Below are 19892 nucleotides of genomic sequence, written 5' to 3' on the forward strand. Positions count from 1 at the left end.
TTTCCCTGCCACATTCAGCGCTCTGGCTTCTATCAACATTCCACCTGCAGTTTTCTAAGCCAGAGTTGAGGGGTGTCAGTAAGGAAATCAACAGCGATAGAGGATTTATACACATGGCATGTTGGAGAAACACATAGAGCTTGAGGGGAAAAAAGGAAATATTTCCTATTCTTTCACTCTGATTCTAATCCATGGGGTGGCAGGGCAAGGAGGAGAAAAGGGCTGGGCTCAGACATATGGCTTCTATTACGAAGAGCACCAAGACTATGTTTTTGTATTTTGCATTTTTCTTTCTTTTCTCTATATCTTATAGCATGCCAGATAGGATTCTGTACTATTTCAAAGGCCCATTTCTGAAGGTCATCAGTTAAGGACCGTCCAATAAAAATTAAGTGGCAGTGGGGCGCCTGGGTGGCGCAGTCGGTTGAGCGTCCGACTTCAGCTCAGGTCACGATCTCGCGGTCCGTGAGTTCGAGCCCCGCGTCGGGCTCTGAGCTGATGGCTCAGAGCCTGGAGCCTGTTTCCGATTCTGTGTCTCCCTCTCTCTCTGCCCCTCCCCCGTTCATGCTCTGTTTCTCTCTGTCCCAAAAATAAATAAACGTTGAAAAAAAAATTAAAAAAAAAATTAAGTGGCAGATTCAATGTAAGTAGGACAAATAAAGGTAATCTTCTTGTGTTCTACTAAACCAATGCCTAGCATGGTAATTTTAGGTTCTCATCTGCAGTAAGACATTATTCTGAGATAATTTAGACATTTCAGAGTGTCACGGGCTTTGGAAAATATTGGTGGATTAGCGGTCGATTTTCGTTGTAGTGTAACGGCCTCCCCTGCAGGGACTGGAAAACCAAAAATTACACTTTCCCAACGCCCTTGCATTTTCTAGGCGCACTGAGGTTTGGTGAATCTGATACACTCACAAGAGGTCTGGAAGCCAGAATTTCTGCTGTGACGGCCTCCAAGTGCAAGCACAACTGTGGACGTCTTTATTCTGTGGACGTCATTCATTCTGTGAGGGTCATGATGCAGAATTTCCACGTTACTGATTCAAATTATAGTAAGTGCAGTTTTGTTCTGCAGCCAATAATGGAGGCAGCAGCTTTCTGAACACAGCAGTTTCCTGACTGTGGCTGTGGAGGTATGGTGCTGGAGCCAGGTTCTTGATCTTGGGAAAAACAATGGTTTCTGAAGTGCCGCTTTGGGAGCCATTTTGTGAAGGTTGAATGTATAGATGGCTTCTTTAGCTCTCTCGATAGTTCTGTAAGCCACTCGATACCCCCGAGTACATTCCTTCTCGCTTCCACAAGTTAGAGATTTTGCTCTCCGTCAACCCTGAGGGATGCACTATTCTTTGGGTAACTAAAAATCATTCACTCTCTGTGACACTTCCCGGACAATATCTATCTGCCTTACCTTGATAGGTTCTCCATGGGGAGACATAACTTCATCAGACAGCTCCATCATCTTCAGGGCCATCAGTGCTATCTGAACAGCATGGGTATCACTTTCTTTGTGTAATCCCCCAGCCACACAATATGCATCGCCAATGGTCTCCACCTACACAGAACAGATATTCCATATTACGAGTTCAGAGTTAGAGTGCACATCAGAGAGCAGAAAATCTCAGTGTTTGGGTCCTATAGGAAATCAGAGTAAGTCGGATACACTCAGCAATGGCTTTCCCTTTCGGGAAATTCATAAAGTTTAGATGCCTTATATCAGGCACTGCTCCGAAGGGCAGTGGGGTCCTGCGAGCCCAACGTTAGGAGGTGGCTTCTACTTCCAGACTTGCTGCTGAGTCAATACATCCATCAACTCACCTTTTCCCCCCTCACCATGTAAAATGGCTCTTTAGAGGCAAGTGATGCTATGTAAATGATATTTTGGGTTATAACAGAGATAAAGATCATTGGAATTACTTGCTGACTTTATATCCTTTTAGCCTGAAGTATTTTGAACAGTCACCACTCAATCAATGTCATATGAATTTAGTAAGAAGGTGCGACATAAAACTGAGACATTTTAGCTCTTCTAAAGGACCTGGAGGTTCTCATAGCAACTCTAAGTGTCTACATGAATATTAATCACAAAGTACAGAAACCGAGAAAGATGTCAAATAACGGTTCTTGGAAGGCTACTGAAAATTAAGCTGTTTGATAAATTCCGAGTATTATCATTGTCATTGCTGTTGTTGTAAGAAGTGATTTTTATGTCTGTGATGCTGATGACAAAGCTACCGGTTAATTTAAATCTACAAACAATCCACCCAATTTTAATCATTGCATTTTCTCCTCTAAATATTTATGATAGCTTATCAGATCATATCATTCCTCCTCTCCAAACCCTCCACTATGGAGGGATGGAGATGAGAAGAAAAAAAGGGAGACTAATCTTCGGTGATTCTCCATCTCCTCAGAATAAATGTTGAAACTGTTATAACACCTCCAAAGTTCTCCTAACTTGTCTGCAAATCTCTGACTTTATTTCCTAATCCTCTCCCTTGCTCACTTTGTCTCAGTGCCACTGGCCTCATGTTATCCCTCAAACATACCAAACATGTTCCTGCTTGCTATTCCTTTGCCTGCAGATACTCACTTGGCATGTCCCTCATTTCCTTCAGTGCCTGCTAAACATCACCATCTGAGAAATGCCTGTCCCAACTGCCTTCTATAAAGTAGCAATCACCCCTTACCTTCTGCACTTCGCCTCCTTTAACTTTATCCAGAATATTACACCAATTGGAATACTATAAAATATACTCATTTGTTTGTTTTCTGTCTTTCCCCCCGTAGAATATTAGCTCTCTGAGTTTGTCCGTTTTATTAACTCCTGAATTACCAGCACCCAGATATCTGCTAATGAATGAACCAGGCGGTAGTGCCTCTTATAAGATTTCCCTCAGTGAATACATAAGAAGTGCCTAAAATAATGTCTAACATATCTCCGGTGCTCAGTACGTGTCACTAATCAGAAGAAGTGGTGCCCTCACTCCTTGGTGTTCGATGTCTACTCTCTATGCTATTACAGCACCTTGTCCACGTGTGTTTGGGTTCGGGCATTCACCAGGTCATAGAGATCGGGCATCGGTCAGCCTCACCCTCCTTTCCTTCCACATATGAGATATTCTCACTCATGCTGGCCAATGCTGGATGACAGGAAATATTTGCTAAAACAACCAATAAATGAATACTGAATCAACTGAAAAATGGACAAAAGGCTGAAGGACAATAAGCAAATGAAATTAAATAAAATCCTGAAACAAACAGGTCCTGGAAAAGAAAAGTTCGACTATTCCTTGGAAGCCATCACACGCACAGGTAAGCGTGTGATGATACATTCTGTATATCTTACATTTATCTCATGGTTAAGACCCTTCCTGATGTCTTCACCGCTGCCTTCAGATATTTTCATGCAAAATCAGAAGTGAAGAGAAGGTGGAAATAAGGGCAGAGCAGATGGTTCCCTATCTAGCTTGGGTTGTGGATGGATTAACCAGGGAACTCTGTGGCTACTATCCTTGGAGCAAGGAGCACAGATCCTGAAAACTTCATTGGAATAACCACAGTGTTTCAGTTTCACCAGTTCGAAATTTGTAGAAAAGGTGGAATAACCACAGTGTTTCAGTTTCAACAATTCGAAATCTGTAGAAAAGGGCTGCTACTCCTGCAAGCAATCACAGCAGTTGCAAAGGAGACCAAGAATTTCTTCTCACAGTTTCGAGAGGAGACAATATCAAGATAGAAACTGTCTACAAACAAATACAGTCAATTCCACAAGAGGCCGTCAAGCTTAACCTAACTGAAGCCAATTATTTTATCTGTAATTATACATGGATCTCTTTTTTTTTCCCAAGGGAATCATGGTTCAGTCTGGAATTTCCTGCTAGATATTTTAAAAAGGAAGGCTTTACTTCTCGCCATCTAGATTGGAACAAAGCAGAAGCTTATGTATTCCCACAAATGGTATTTGTTTTCTCCTCAATAACTATTTATTTCTTGTCCGGCAAAGCTCTGAAATGCCGGGTTGTTACGCGGGAAACTAAAAGGTGAGTCAAGCCACACAAACGGGAAGGAAGATTCTTAATGCCAATAGCTAAAATAATGGAAAATACTTTAAATTAGTAAAAATATGTTTTAATTCTAAAAACACGGAACCCCAAATCACCTTATTAGTTCTCTTATTGCTAATAAAGTTACATTTTAAAAAGTTTATTACACATTAGGGGTAATTACTGTGCTTCCCTGTGCCTAGAGTGATGCGTGGTAAGCACTCAAGAAATCCTGCTGCATCGTGGATAACCGATGTCATTTTCCATAATCTTTAGAACAGTCTTGTTCATGAAGATAATGGGACATAATGTATGTTATTCATGCATATAAGCTCTGTAGGCGGATATCACTTTCTCTGTGTAAGAAATGGGAAAGGCTACTTGACTTTCCCAGCTTACAAAGCAAGTAGAGAACAAGATTTGAAGACAAACTCTCTTCTTCAGACATCTCTGCCCTTGGTCTCTTCAATAATGCCTTAAGTAGGGTTTTTTTTCCCCTCCTAATCAGCCATGCAAACTATCATGTTAACTCTGTATTTAGTTAATCTATTTATTTCTTTAAATTTATGTATTTATTTTGAGAAAGAAAAAGGTTGGGGGGTGGAGAGCACGCATAGTGGGGGAGGGGTAGAGAGAGAGGTAGAGAGAGAATCCCAAGCAGGCTCCGTGCCGTTAGGATAGAGTCCGAAGCGGGGTGAGTTAATCTATTTAAAGATCATATAATATTCATGTTTCTTCTATACTTTTATTTTTATAAAGGATAAATCTTCCTCATACAAGTCATATTTAAGAATCATCTCTCGCCTAATAACTCAGTTGCCACAGTCTAGTACCAGGTTCACTGATTCTTTTTTTTAATTTTTTTTTTAACGTTTATTTATTTTTGAGACAGAGACAAAGCATGAATGGGGGAGGGTCAGAGAGAGGGAGACACAGAATCGGAAACAGGCTCCAGGCACTGAGCTGTCAGCACAGAGCCCGACGCGGGGCTCGAACTCACGGACCGCGAGATCATGACCTGAGCCGAAGTCAGCCGCTTAACCGACTGAGCCACCCAGGTGCCTCCAGGTTCACTGATTCTTAAACTGTACCTGCTCAGGGGTCCTATACCCCATCCTCCACTCAGTCAATCACCCCTACATTCTGTGCCTCTTATCTGAGAAGACAATGTGTCAGTCCTTTCGTGGAATAACGATCTCTGTTTCTGAGCAGATTCAGAGCTATTTCTGGCTAGAAAACACCCACATGATTAATGCACAATGCCGGCTCCCAGGGTGCGGCTTGTGTAGCCCTGCAGAGAAAGCCCTTCGTCTGCCTTGTAACTCGAGACCTGGTTGCAGAGGTTTTTTTTCAGTGACTTTTGCCTGTAAAACGGGCCTAGCGCTCCTCCACCCCTACCTTGTAGACATCCAGCTCTCCGCACTGCCGGTCAAAGCGAGTGTACAGTGCATTGAGCATGGTGATAACCTGCAGCGGAGAGCACTGGGAGCAGATGGCGGTGAACCCAACGATGTCTGAGAAGAGCATGGTGACATCACTGAACTTCTTGGCTTGCACGACTTGCCCTTGCCACAGCTGCTGTGCAACCTCGCAGGGAAATATGGAGCACAGGAGATCCACGGTCTTCTTCTTCTCCTCCTCCAGGGCTTGGTGGGCCTGCTCAAGGGTGGCCTTCAGCTTGCCCAGCCTCTTCTTCAGGCCGTCCTGTGCCCTGGCCTGCTCCCCTATCAGCACCACGTCCCTCAGTGCATTGTGAATCGGGATGTCTGAGAGGTAGAGCCCTCGTCCCGTAAAATCTTCTAATCGGTCCACACAGGGTGAGCCCAAGAACAAGACTGCACTGGATTCAACAATGTAGATCATCTGGCCTTTGAGGTCCATCACCTGTGAAGCAAAGGCAAAGCCAACTCTCATGGTTTATCCAAGTTTTCAACACCTTTCTGAGACAAAAGGAAAGGCATTAGATACAACGACACTCCCTTTGCATTTAAACTTGATTGCTACCACTTGCAGAGAAGGAACAATATGCTTTCTATAGTTCTCATTTACTGTGCGTCCTAAAATGCATGCAGACATTTGAAGAACAGATAGACTGGAGAAACTCTACACAGAGATCATGATTTCCAATAAGCAGTGCAAAAAATTCTTGCCTCAAGGCGTTCTAACTAGGGGGAATGCTGATGCTTTTGCTATTATATTCCTTTGATAGCAGCAGATTGCGTGAAGGATTGTACCAAGGAAGCCTTGAGAGAGCTGAGGCTTTAGGTGATCATCCTGGGACACCAGATTTACTTTATGAGGGTGAACAAATATGTATATGTGTGTTCACTGCAGCAAAGAGTCCAAATCACCACAAATGTCCTCCAATAGGACTGGCTAAATAAAGTAGAGGATAACCATACAATGGGATTCTATGTGGCCGTTGTGAAAGTGAAATAGACCAATACCTCCTGACATGGAAGAATGCCCCAAATATTGTTTAGCGAGAAAAAGGAAGTGGCAAGTAGGATTTTGTTTTGATCTATCCCGAAAATGTATATAATTAACGTCTTTGATTTTTTTGCTGCAATGAACGTCTTTAAGTATTACCTATTTTGAACATCTACCGGCATTATTTTTTATGATAAAAAGTAGTAAGACTGTTTTCACTTTGGGAAAAAAAAATGCACAACTCCTGGAATTGTGCATGTTTCAAAGTGATATCCATCATAAGCCTGACAGTTGGCTTTACTTACGTACCCTCAACTATGATTTTGCAAACTCTTCCCTTAGACTAAATGCTTACCAAAGTTCTCTACCATCAGAACAATCCTCCCAACATTCCTCTAACAATTAAAAAAGTTAGCGATTCTCCATGTCTATTTTTTTTAATATTTTTTTTAACGTTTATTTATTTTTGAGACAGAGAGAGAGACAGAGCACTAACGGGGGAGGGTCAGAGAGAGAGGGAGACACAGAATCTGAAACAGGCTCCAGGCTCTGAGCAGTCAGCACAGAGCCCGACGCGGGGCTCGAACTCACACACCGCGAGATCGTGACCTGAGCCGAAGTCGGACGCTTAACCGACTGAGCCACCCAGGCGCCCCTCTCCATGTCTATTAAATATTGATTAAAAAACCCGTTTAGTCACCTCCAATTAGAAACAAGTAGTTTTTGTGTGTTTGTTGTAGAATAATGCTTCCTATTACCCCAAACTGTCAGCTATTTGGTGATAACTGAAAACATATGTTTAAATACATATTTATCTAGTTTGGTTTATAAAATACTCTGAAAGGATTTTAAAAGGTACACTGCATTCAATAAATGTTTGTGAAGTAATAAATCAAGTAAGCAAGCCAATGATTGCAAAAAGGATTTTGCTTTAAATTGATCTCAGCCTTAAAATTATGTCAGACTTGCCTTAAACATAAATGTTTTATCAACACATTTGAAGTGATGCATATGTTTTTACCTTTTTGATTCTAGTCCTTAAACAAGAAGTGACTTATTTCATATTCAAAACACTATTCCGTTCTCCTTACCCTGGAAGATTTCTTCACAGAGTTGTCCCACCTCCTCACTCGGACCACAAACTGCATGTTCAACATGGTCAGGATTCCACTGAACGTTTGCTTGATTTTTGGAGTCAGAATTTCAAAGTACTCTTCAAAATTAGGCTTTCCTTGAAAGTCTCTCCTGTTCATCAGCCTTCTAATGCCATTGCCAAACTGCAGAATTGTCATGTCTTTGTCGAACATGAAATGAAAAGGAAAGGTCTTGCAGAAGAGGGAAGCAGGAATCACCAGCGAGGACTGGGGCTTGCCCGGGGACAGGGATGGCTTGGTGCTTTTGACGTGAAGCGAGTATAACAAATAGGGCTGATTAACGAACTCGCTGCCTTCAGTACGGAAGCAGGGAGGCATCAGTGACACATCCACTTCGGTTTCGTACAAAATGTGAGCAGCTGCCTTAATGATGCCAGGAAGAATCAGAGACGTGATTCTCTTAGGGAAAAAATAGTAAACATTTAAGAAATTGTGATCTTTATCCAGGCATAGAATGGAAGCGTCCTCGAACCTGCCTCTCTTTTCTGCCTCTTGGCAGTGGCTGCTCTGTTTCAGAAGGGTGCTGAAGCTATTTAAAAAATCTTTGAGGGTTCCTCCAACCACACCTAAGATGTGTTCATCTTCCTCATAACATATTTTAAAAAGCTCTTCGCCGAGAGATTCTTTGATGATTTCTGCTGGAACTCCTGAAAGTAAATAATACATTTTTTGCCATATCAAACAGATCCTCTTGGAAGAGCTGTATCATTACTACTGTTTTTAACATTGTTTGATGATTTAGTTCCCTTTAAGTCTGGTAACAAGAGTTCCAACCAAAATTAACCACCTATATTCAAATTATCTACATGGATTAGTTTCTAAAATCCTGGTAGCTCCAAATAAAAACTTCCCACTCAGTTAATTATACAAGAATGATCAGTTAAGTCTAACACATAATTTTTAATCTCCCTTAAGAGACGGTTCTTACAAAAGAACACCTAGAATTTACAGAATCAAGTTCATTTCAGAAAAAGCTCTCCCACCCTTCTGTCAATGGCAAAAACGGTATGTCTTGATGAAGGGGGTACTGTCCCACCTGGAGGGCCCCCAGAAGTAGGAACGTCAGAGAGGAATTTAAAATCACTGCTCATGAAACTCAATTTGTCGTTTTTCTCTAGATGTGACAGAAAGTAATTGTTTTTTGTTTTGTTTTGTTTTGTTTTTTAGCAAAACAGCATTCTTGTTGTTTAGTGTTACCTGGAAGAATATTTGTTTGGAATATATTTACTTCCTCTAACTTCTCCTTCCGCAATCTCTTATTTTTTAAATTCTGTGTGTCATTTTTTTTTTTCTCCTCTGTAACTGCAAAGACAATAATGCCCTTTCACAGCACCGCTGTGATGTGTTGGGACTGTGTTTAGAATACTGCCTGGCTCCCAGGAAGGGCTCAGGATGTTTGCCATCACCATCATCGTCCTTAAATTCTTAATACCTTGTACCTTCAGAAAGATTTAACCCGTTACTCCATGCACTCCAATTTTGAAAAGGCCAGTATGACAAAGTTACTCATCTACTTGTTTTCCTCAAACTCATTAATACGAGAACTCTGTTAATCCTTTTTCCCACGATTGTTTCCAACCTTTAAACAAAATTCTTTATTTTAGTTTGTTGAGTAAAATTTCTCATGCATAAATGAGGAATACTTAGTTTAAGTTCAAGGCCAAAGCATGTAAATGTCTATGAGTCAGCTTCCCATGCAGCCTTATCTCCTTCTCAGCAGACACACATAAAGAAGAGGAAACGTTTTAGGTCAAACAAAAATACACAATTATTCTTTAAGTTAACACAATACATAATATTGAACACTTCATACTGGAAATCACCTTTCAGGTGAAAATATTAGTTTTACAGGTAAATATTTTCTACTAATAGAAAATATTAGTTTATAGGTAAAATATTAGTTCTGTAGTATAATTACTCCTTCATTACATACACTTAAACAATTCTATTACCTGCTGCAATTGCTTGGTCTGTAATTATTTTTTCAAAGTCTTCTCTTTCCAAAGATTTCCTGAAAATATGTCAACATCTTAAATTATAAACTGAAAACTGGATGTTACAACTTCAGATTATAACATACAAACATGACGATGGGAAATAATTTAAACTACCTTTTCTGCAGAGGTGAATCGTGACTGTTGAATTTACAGGAAAGGAGCCAGCCCAAACAATGTTGGAAAACCCCAAACTATACCTGATTTGCAGTGTTTCATCATCTTCTGAAGCATATTTACCTTTTAAGTTAACTTTACCTAGGCTAATACTGTGGGTGTTTACACTGGCAGGGAACCAACCAAAAGTATGAAGTGGTCAAGTAGGGGATGGTAATAAATCAGCCAAGGGGTCGTCTGATAACACAATCAAAAAGAAAAAATTACCTACTGATGGATTTCACTTTTTAAGTATCACCATGTTTTTTCCAAAGCAAATACGTAGCATGTCTTGCTTCTGAGTTTAAGGTTCTATACATTTAACTCTCAGGCATTATTACATTTAACTATCCACATATAAAAATTAGTAACTAAAGAAATCTATTCTTCATTCAATTACTGCATTCAGTTTTATCACATAGAGGTTGCTAATATCATAGCATACATTTTGAATGACAAAAAGTTTTGGCAATTTCAACTGGATAACTTATTGATTTATGTTTGCCTAACTGTTTTTTTATGATTTCTGATAGTGACTGATTTCTGACCAAGTTGGCCAAACTACAAACAAATTTTAAAAGACACCCAAAGTTCTATTTGTACTTCAATTTGCCATTAGATAATCCAAGTTTACAGACAGGCAAAAATCTAAATATTAGACAGATTCCAATAAAACACAAAACATGCAGAAAAGTTTCCAAAGGATATATTTTCAAGAAGGAAAACTGCTCAGTCCACTACTTTATCACACAAAGGTACATTGCTTTTAATTGTTTAAAATGTTATGGAGAAACACTTTCTTATCTAAACTGGTTGAGGGTCACTATGTAATTTTCTATTTAGTTCACATAATTTTATAACCTCTTGTTATATATTATTTTATATTAATCACTCTTCAGATTTGCTTATTTTTGTCATTTAAGCAATTTCTGTTTTTTTCTTTTCTTTTTCCTAAAGAATGAGAGCATTTCTGCTCAGGGGACTCTAATTCTGGCAATTCCCAGCATCCATGATATGCGATGTGAGCAAAACTTAGTTCAAATAGCATATAATGCAATTAAAAATAAGTTCGCTATCTTTAACTTAACAGAAAAAAAAGGAGTAAGCTTGCATATGTACCAGCAAATGTGTGTGTGCTTGTACACACACACACACACACACACACACACACACACACACACACACACCAGCCATGCACAGATATGATGATGTGGTCAAAAGATCCCAGGGAAAGAAACAAAGCAAAAGCTCTCTGTGAAACCAACCGAGAGAGATATCACAATGACTGTACTAAAATTCATTTACTTAAAAGGTGGGGTACAGGGAGCTCCAGTCTTTCATTTAGAGACAGTTTATTCTTTAATATATTTATTCTTTGCTTTTCAAATCACACAAGATACTGAACGTTCCACAAAAAAAAGAGTTAACTTATGGTCAGGCAAGCTGAGAACAGTAGAAAAGGCAGCTGACTTTCCAAAATGAAGATGGGGGAGAAACAGGAACAAAAAACAAATCCAAAAACTAAAAAAGCAAAGCAGAGAGAAGCCATTTAGCATATCAGCAGGCAGTCATGAGAAAAAAAGGCTTGTTATTTTATTTCAACAACTGAGTAATTATCATTAGGGCAGTTTAAAAGTATGATCAGCTCTTGAAGAAATAACGGCAGGGATAAAAAATTTTTCAAGATTTCCAAAGAAAATGACTTTGTTTTAAGTTCTTTAATTTTTAAAGAGATAGAACGCTGGGAGTACATCCTAACTGAACCCCTGCATCTAGTTTAGGAACATCTCAGAACACAAAGCCCTGAGAATAAATTCTGAGCAAACTGGCTGCCAAAGTCTTAAGGAGACAGACACAGTAGCATAGCTACAATGACTTGTGGCTATCTTATCAGCTTGACTGAGAATTAAGGTCAGAGGCATTCTGGAATGCTTTTGCTATCACTCGTGTAAACACAGCTTCTGTCAGACACACAGATTCACACTCTCTCCTTCTGGACCCCTCATGACCCCTTCTTGGCTTGCCTGCTGCCTGCAGTTTGGGACCAGTTAGTCAACAAGGAAAATTATGGGCAGATAATCCACTCATGAGAAATAGACGGATGAATGAATTTATAAAACATTCCCAACAATGGTGCTGGTTTGCAAAGCTGCAATGTTCAATTCTGCAAATTTGAATACGAGTACTTATTCCATTATTTGCAAAAGGAATAATCCTTGAGATTGCATGGAACCAAAAAATAAAAAAGCCAATCAAATTATCCACCAGTAGTGGATGTGCCAAGATATCTTTGAAAAATCAACTATAGGGGCGCCTGGGTGGCGCAGTCGGTTAAGCGTCCGACTTCAGCCAGGTCACGATCTCGCGGTCCGTGAGTTCGAGCCCCGCGTCAGGCTCTGGGCTGATGGCTCAGAGCCTGGAGCCTGTTTCCGATTCTGTGTCTCCCTCTCTCTCTGCCCCTCCCCCATTCATGCTCTGTCTCTCTGTCCCAAAAATAAATAAAAAACGTTGAAAAAAAATTAAAAAAAAAATCAACTATATAAAGCAGGTTTCTAAAAAAAAAAATCACATTATATATTAAGCCTTTACAGAAAGCATTCTTTAAAAAAATTTCAGACTACAAGAAAAAGGTATAAAAGGAACGTACACTCAGCCAGTGCACACAAGTATAACCCAACTGGTTATGAAAATATGGAAACACCTCCCTAAGGATTGATAAACTGTCGCTGCTGTTAACCCCCTGAGGCAACCCCTCCCTTTAAACAGCCTCCCAACTTTGATTCTTCTTGAATCTCCTCCTGATGCAGCGGCTGAAAGTTGAACCCGTGGGAGGCAAGGGCCACTGGGACCCTGCTCCACCTTTTGGCAGTATCCTTCAGGCACAGAGTCTGTATTGAGCATCCGGGATCCATGCCTTCCATGTTAAGTACTGTGGGGATGATTACCTCTTAGTAGGAAAGAACAGGTTTAATGACTTGTCAAAAGCAGCGGTATATGGCAACATGGTTAAAGCCACAGGCTCTGAAAAACCCAGGCTTGCAACTCAGATCTGCCTTTTCCTAAACGGCTGTAAAATCCTAAACATTTCACATAAATCTGAGCTTAGATGTATCAACTGTGAAAAATTAAGACACTTCCTTTCACATTAGTAGCAGCTAAAACACCTAATCCAGTTTCTGGCAGTGATTCGAAACACAGTGATGCATTTGCTAAGTGATGGCCATTGGCAATGGTATCAGTGATTGTAATGGGGAGTTCACACAACTAAAGTAAGCGGTTCAATTTACCTGCTTTCTTTTATTTTGTGTTTTGCCAATGTTCTCTGAAGTGCAAGGTTCAGCCGCTCCAACTAAAAATTGAAAAGAAAGCTTTTAAACATTCTCTTAAATAATAGTTTAATTGAAGACACGGATTTTACAAATTTGTACTGTAAGCTTCTTCTCAAGCAAAAACACGATTACTGGTAAGTGTGGCGAATTTACGCTTTGGAAACAGAGACTGATTTTCTAGAAGTTTCTCAAGCCTAGAAGAACCGATGAGCCCAGACTAATTTGAGTTTGGATGTGGGCTGTGGCTCACGGGCTCTGCCCTCTGTGGGTGGTCTCCCTGACAGCCACAACACAAGGTCAAGTTGAACCGAAATCCAAAGAGCAGACTCCAGTTTGGTAATGCCGGGTCTTCCAAGTAGAAATTGTAGATCACTTCCTCTGGGTCAGGAAATCCTCTTGGATGTGCTGCCAACACTTCAATCTCAGTATGGCTCTCGCCAAGCAAATTTCTGTTCTTTTCGCAAACTCTACACCCAGCCACCCCACTGTTTTGCCCCACCCTCAACTACAAATGGGAATTTATGTTGCCTATTTCATTTACATGTCCTGGCCTAGAAAACTCTGAAGCTATCCCTGCACCGTGCCCCCCCCCCACTTCTCTAATTCTCTAATCCCTTAAATCCAAGCTTTCACCAAGGTCAGTTGGTCACTGATTTGAAACAAATCTCGGATTTACCTTAACGTGTACTAAGTTCCCTTCTTAGAACTACTAATTTTCATCAAATACTTACACTTTTACTCTCTTAGATTTCTGAGTATTTCATGAGTTTCCCTACATGGCAAGTTATTTTTCTGTAAGTCTCCATACTTTGTAAATACCTGCCTATCAATTAATCTCTCTTAACAGGACACTCAGCCTGTTTTCTTTAACTAGGTCGTAAGTGGCAAGTACAACACTGGATAGCAGCACTGCCAATTTTTTTTTTGTTTTGCATTTCATATAAAAACCATATGTATCTATATGTGTACATATCATTGTTGACTCTTTCTGTAGTTTGCCCAGAGGAAAGTGAAAGATTTTCTGGTTATGTTCCAAGTTAGGAAATTCCTTTTTCCTTAAGAACTATTTATATCACGCTTAGAGTTTCCACTGGTCAAGTGAGGCAGCACTGTTAAGCAAAATAGAGCAAGCTTATGTTTCAATAAAATGAGTTATGAAAAGGACTTTCAGTTTTAAAATGCATATAGAGCTTAGAAACAAATCTAGAATTTATTGGAAAAAACAAATAGCACCTTTCCAGGCCCTTCTATTCTACTATTCTGGAATGACACCTCCCCACTCTAAATTTGCTATGGATCTGTATCCCACCCCCTGCCAAAAAAAAAAACAAAAAACAAAACAAAACAAAAACACAAAAACCATGATTGTGGAGTTAAATCGGATTATCTAAAAAGCAAGAGCTGTAATGTTGTCAAATGCTGTTTTGAGTCTCTCCTTTGGGTCCCTGATAGAACTGAAACTAAACAGTAGGCTAAGCATTAAATCTGTCCATTCAAAAAAGAATCAGTAAAAACAAAAACAAAAAAAAATGCTGTATTTGATCAAAGACATGCTGACATTTGGATGGCTGATGGAGTAATCTACACTGATCACCAGACAGTCCAAATGCATCCAGCACTGGGACATTTATTGTTATAAGGCAAAATGGCCTCAGTTGTCAGAGTTCTAGTTGCTAATGCCAAATGTACCTCTTTTACCCTCTAGAGTTCCTACAGCTTTGCCTTCCTTGCTACATGATGCTACAGTCAAATTTTGATGTTTGTTCCTATGAGTTCACAAACAACACAGATTATTCTAGAAAAAGAAAAAAGAAAAAAAAAGTAAAATATCATTTATATTTGGTATTCAGAATGTTTTTAAAAGAGATTCCAGGGGCGCCTGGGTGGCGCAGTCGGTTAGGCGTCCGACTTCAGCCAGGTCACGACCTCGCGGTCCGTGAGTTCGAGCCCCGCGTCGGGCTCTGGGCTGATGGCTCAGAGCCTGGAGCCTGTTTCCGATTCTGTGTCTCCCTCTCTCTCTGCCCCTCCCCCGTTCATGCTCTGTCTCTCTCTGTCCCAAAAATAAATAAATGTTGAAAAAAAAAATTAAAAAAAAAAAAAAAAAAAAAGAGATTCCAAAATGTGTCTGACTTCTATGGCAGGAATTCAAAATTTATCAAACAAAATAATGAAGCCAGGATGGTAATGACAGGACCCAAGGAGAGCATGGAAGCTCTCCAGCATCCCCATCATCACCATCTGTTCATCTCTGTGTATCTCACTCAGTTCTTGGAAATAAGAGTCTCAATCACTTCCCGGACTATGATGCCAACCAGCACCCTGAGAAAGGCGACATCGCTCATCCCAGCCAAAACTGGCTGTCTAGTGACTTGGGTGGGGAGAGAATAATGAAATATTCCCATTTCAAAGGCCATTAACCAAGGCGCGATTGTGCTAATACTGTATTTGAAGTGAGTTCCCTCAACTTTCTGCTGATTCTGCTTCCTCCATCTTCAAGCTACAGTGCTAGTCTCTTCTTTCACAGTCACTCTAGGCATACTGTTGACAGCAGTAATTGCTCTACCCCTGCAAAAGTTGGGTGACTTTAGTCAAGTCACTTAACCTCTCTAATCCTTCCTGGGAGTAAGACAAAATCACTTCTAAAGTTCCAGTAAGTTCTAAAAGTCAGCAATCTGTGGTTCTTCAGTGCTCTACACAAAGCAGAGGGTTGGTGCTGGGTCAATTAAACATTTTCAACAGATTATTATAGCTGGAGTCAGATTATATCAATGTCCAATCTCCCAGATGAAATGAGTTTACATAGAACTGTAAACACTGCCAGAAGGAGAAAGACATCATGAAGACTTTTTCAGCTGCTCTTCTCTTTAGCCCCACAGGGGGAGAGGAGCTCTCCATATACTCTGTGATTCCTAATATGTGACTTCATTAGATATTTGCCCTGCCCCCAAGGTTCTCCTATAGGTGGATTAACAGAAGGTGCTTCAGATCTTGAAGAGGCATTAGGCTACACAGCTCACAGAGCTATACTGAGAAGTGTCAGAGGTAATTTGCAAGCACAGGGCCATGACTCTGGCTCAAGGACTCTGGCTTGAACAGAGACTTCTGGGTCATACTCAGAGCCAGAGGAGGAAAGGGGAGATTTTCCCACCTCAACAAGTTGGCAGGGAACCTACGATGCTCTTTGGAATTAGAAGAAACTGGCAGAAAAATAAGTTATTCTTCAAGAAATTTAATTTAAAAATAATAGCTAACAACTACCAGGCACTTAAGGTATGGCAAGAGCTATGGATTATTTCACTTCATGCTCATTGAAACTCTAGGCAGTAGGTACTATAGATAAGGAAGCTGAGGATAAGAGGGCTTAAGCACTTGCTCAAAGTCATAAAGGCCATCGAGGCAGGATCCTTTAGAAAAGAATTCAAAATCTTAAACATTTAAGAATAAACACAATTGAAGAACATGATTGCTTGGGGCACCTGGGTGGCTCGGTCAGTTAAGTGTCTGACCGAAATCAGGTCAACTTTCACAGTCTGCAAGTTCGAGCCCTGCATTGGGCTCTCTGCTGTTGGCACAGAGCCTGCTTTGGATTCTCTGTCTCTCTCTCTTGCCCCTTCCCTCCTCACTCTCACTCTCTCAAAAATAAACAAACATTAAGAAAAAATATTTTTTAAAAAAGAACATGTTTGCTTTCAAGAAGTGTTTTTAGATGTTTCTAGGAAATACTCTACATCTATTATATACATATATCCTTGAAAGTGAGAAAGCAAATGTTTACATTCCCCTTAAAAAATGCTCTTTTACAATATTCAAAATATCAGGAAAATCTCAGAAGAGCAAGCACTCACCTCTGGGAAAATCAGTTTGCAAATGCTCTCTGCCAACGTGTGAAGGTAGACGCGGCTCCTACTGGTCTTTCTTTGAGGAAGACTTCTTGGTACATTCTTCTCAGGCACATCCTGACAGATGGGCAGAGTTGTTTTGCCACTCTCTGAGCTTCCTGCTACCTCTTCTGCGGGCTCTTTGGGAGCCTGCCCCGGTGCCAGTAAGGACAAAGGGCACTCTCCTGTGATCTTGAGATCTTTCAGCTTCGTGCAGAACATGGTGTTGGTAGCCTCTCGTCCTGCTGTGGATAGCCTCCCGATGAGCTGTTCTTTTTATGCGGGACTGACAAACAGAAGCCACTATCAGATCAAAGGTCCTGGTGACTGCGGTGTCTACCGGTAGTGGAGAGTCAGAAGAGAAAGGGAAGTGAGGACGTGTACTTGTGTAAACCGGAAAAGACAGGTGTAAAAAAGGCAAAGACCACATGTCCATGTGCCATTTTCAAGTAAAAAGAAAATTCTGGTGGACATGTCAGCTACTATATGGATGAAACATTTGGTAAAGACCTTAATAGGTGTGCATTTTAGTGTACTAAATACTCGGGTTTTGTATTCTTCAAATGGAATATAATCTTCTCCAAAATGTCCTTACCGCAAACTACTGATTTCCATTTTTATAGATAGCCCACTTCGTTAAGTTTGATTTCACAAGAGTGGAACTTTACGGTTTCATGACAGAAGAAAGTATAAATCTGTGTCTTAGTGCTAAGTCCTACTACATTCTCATTATGTTTCCCTTCCTGAAAAATCAGAATAGCATAAACTAGTGTCTCCGATACTTAAAAAAAAAAAAAAGTATGTGATGATGCTCAAAGATATGTTTTTGGCTGAAATACTGAGTTTTAGAGGAAAACAAAATTAATTGAAATGATTACTGCAGGGGCACCTGGGTGGCTCAGTCGGTTAAGCGGCCGACTTCGGCTCAGGTCATGATCTCGCGGTCCGTGAGTTCGAGCCCCGCGTCAGGCTCTGTGCAGACAGCTCAGAGCCTGGAGCCTGTTTCAGATTCTGTGTCTCCCTCTCTCTCTGCCCCTCCCCTGCTCATGCTCTGTCTCTCTCTCTGTCTCAGAAATAAATAAACGTTAAAAAAAATTAAAAAAAAAATGATTACTACAAAAGAAGACACTTGTTTCTATAAATAGCAAAATAATTTAAAAATATTATCAAAATGTAAGAAAGTAATATTTTTTTCCAAGAACTCTTGATCCCTAAGCACATGCCACTGGATTTGCAGGGGTCTCTGGATCCAAATCCAGAGGACACTGGAGTAAACCTCTCAGGGGCCCACGGGAATCATATATGTGGCTATTTCAGCATGTTCCCTTCGTACTTTTGTTTTTGCCGATGCGTGACTGTAAATCCTCCCACCCACAGTTTACAACCCATTTATAATTAGTTATTTGTCGCTCAAATGGTCTCATGAACTGTCAGCAATACTAACAGTCTTTAGTAACTGGGTCCACCAACCATCTTCATTCTTTGAAAAGCAAAAACACAAAAAGAGTGCAAAAAAGCCCAAGCTTACTTACTTCCTACGACGTGCCTGGCACGGTGCTGGGGATTCTGTATTTACAGTCAAGCCTCACGGGAACTGTTCCATCGATCCTCCCAACAGCCAGACGACACAATCCCCAACGATCCAGAGGCTCAAAAGTTTAGGCTATTTTCTTTCATTTGATGTGCTGGAAAGTGACAGAGCTAGGGTTCACAGGTAGGTCCCTCTGACACCAGAACCAATGTGTTTTCTATCAACCCAAACTCCTAGGCCAGTTTCTAAATAATCAGGCTTAGTTCATAAACTAGGAGTAAAGATATGGTTTGCAAGTTTATATTCAAAAGCAAACAAAAACATGATTCTCCTGCTCGTTGGTTGGTGGTAGTTGAATCATCCAGGATAAAACCTTATATTTCAGTCTTTAGAACTGGAGTTCAATTACTTATTTTTTTCTTTTCTGTGTGCCTCAATGCTCTTAATATGTTCTTCATGTATACCAGCAACAGATTGTAATTTGACACAGATATGTTCTCTAGTAAGTTTAGAACAATGGGCAATTCATTTTCTGAACTGGGGCAAATAAGGAAGCTAAATTCACCACGTACGTGATAGCCCTCGGGAGCATCATGAGGTATTAGGTATGGGCGAAGATTATGGATGCTGACAGGCCAGAAGAAGTGGGTGCTACTCTCTGTTACTTAAAATCCCCCAAATCTGTGATCACATGTAATTTATGACTCTTCAAGAAGACACAAGGAAGATCCTATATATTCACAAGCAGAGACCATTTCCTGCCGGAATAAAAGAAGCAGCTATTTCAGCAGGCTAGAATGACCCAAAGGTAATTTGGTAAGAGAGTGAATGGTTACTTTGATTTTGAAAGACCTAAAACTCCAAGGCTCTCAAGCACACTTATCTTGATTCAATTCCACAAATATGTGTTTCTCAGTCTTTAATGCATCCGAACATAACCATTACTCTTCACTCACTCCCGTCCTCATACATGCTTTCGATCAGTGGGCAGCAAACTTTTCTGTGAAGGGCCAGAGAGTAGATAACTTCAACTTTGCAAGTTTCTATCAGTGACTTAACTCCTGCCGTTACATCATGAATGCAACCACAGCTGATACACAAAGGAATGGTATGCATGTGTTCCAATAAAACTTTATTTGCAAAAACAGGCTGTGGATTTGGCCCTCAGAATGGCCTTATTGATTTGGATCAGGCCATGGCTTGCTGACCCCTGGTTGTAAAAAGCTGAGCAGGTTAACTGAAGCATTTTAATCCAGATATAATTTGGACTACAGGACCAGAGTCACTTCCTCATCTCCTCTACCCACTCCACTCCCAAAATACAGTAGCCCATGTGAATCCAGTTTAGTATAACTTGTAAGTAAAAAAGACAGT

The 19892-nt window shown here is 40.4% G+C and overlaps 1 protein-coding gene across 9 annotated transcripts in view; it reads right to left on the minus strand.

Moving 5' to 3' along the window:
• The window catches only part of GUCY1A1 (guanylate cyclase 1 soluble subunit alpha 1), a 64096-nt gene that overhangs the window by 16086 nt on the left and 28118 nt on the right, over positions 1–19892 (minus strand). For 5 of the 9 annotated variants that reach the window (XM_047855568.1, XM_047855565.1, XM_047855566.1 and 2 more), the window contains 7 exons: positions 18520–18672; positions 16955–17323; positions 13068–13129; positions 9583–9641; positions 7568–8277; positions 5445–5930; positions 1412–1555 (listed from right to left, as the gene is read on the minus strand). In XM_047855568.1, the coding sequence (XP_047711524.1) occupies positions 1412–1555; positions 5445–5930; positions 7568–8277; positions 9583–9641; positions 13068–13129; positions 16955–17209 (1716 nt within the window). In that variant the 5' untranslated portion in view covers positions 17210–17323; positions 18520–18672. The remainder of the gene's footprint in view (positions 1–1411; positions 1556–5444; positions 5931–7567; positions 8278–9582; positions 9642–13067; positions 13130–16954; positions 17324–18519; positions 18673–19892) is intronic. The other 4 variants (XM_047855571.1, XM_047855572.1, XM_047855573.1 and 1 more) reach the window with 2 other exon arrangements.

This window comes from Prionailurus viverrinus, chromosome B1 (genome assembly GCF_022837055.1).
Source record: "Prionailurus viverrinus isolate Anna chromosome B1, UM_Priviv_1.0, whole genome shotgun sequence".
Classification (NCBI taxonomy): Eukaryota; Metazoa; Chordata; class Mammalia; order Carnivora; family Felidae; genus Prionailurus; species Prionailurus viverrinus.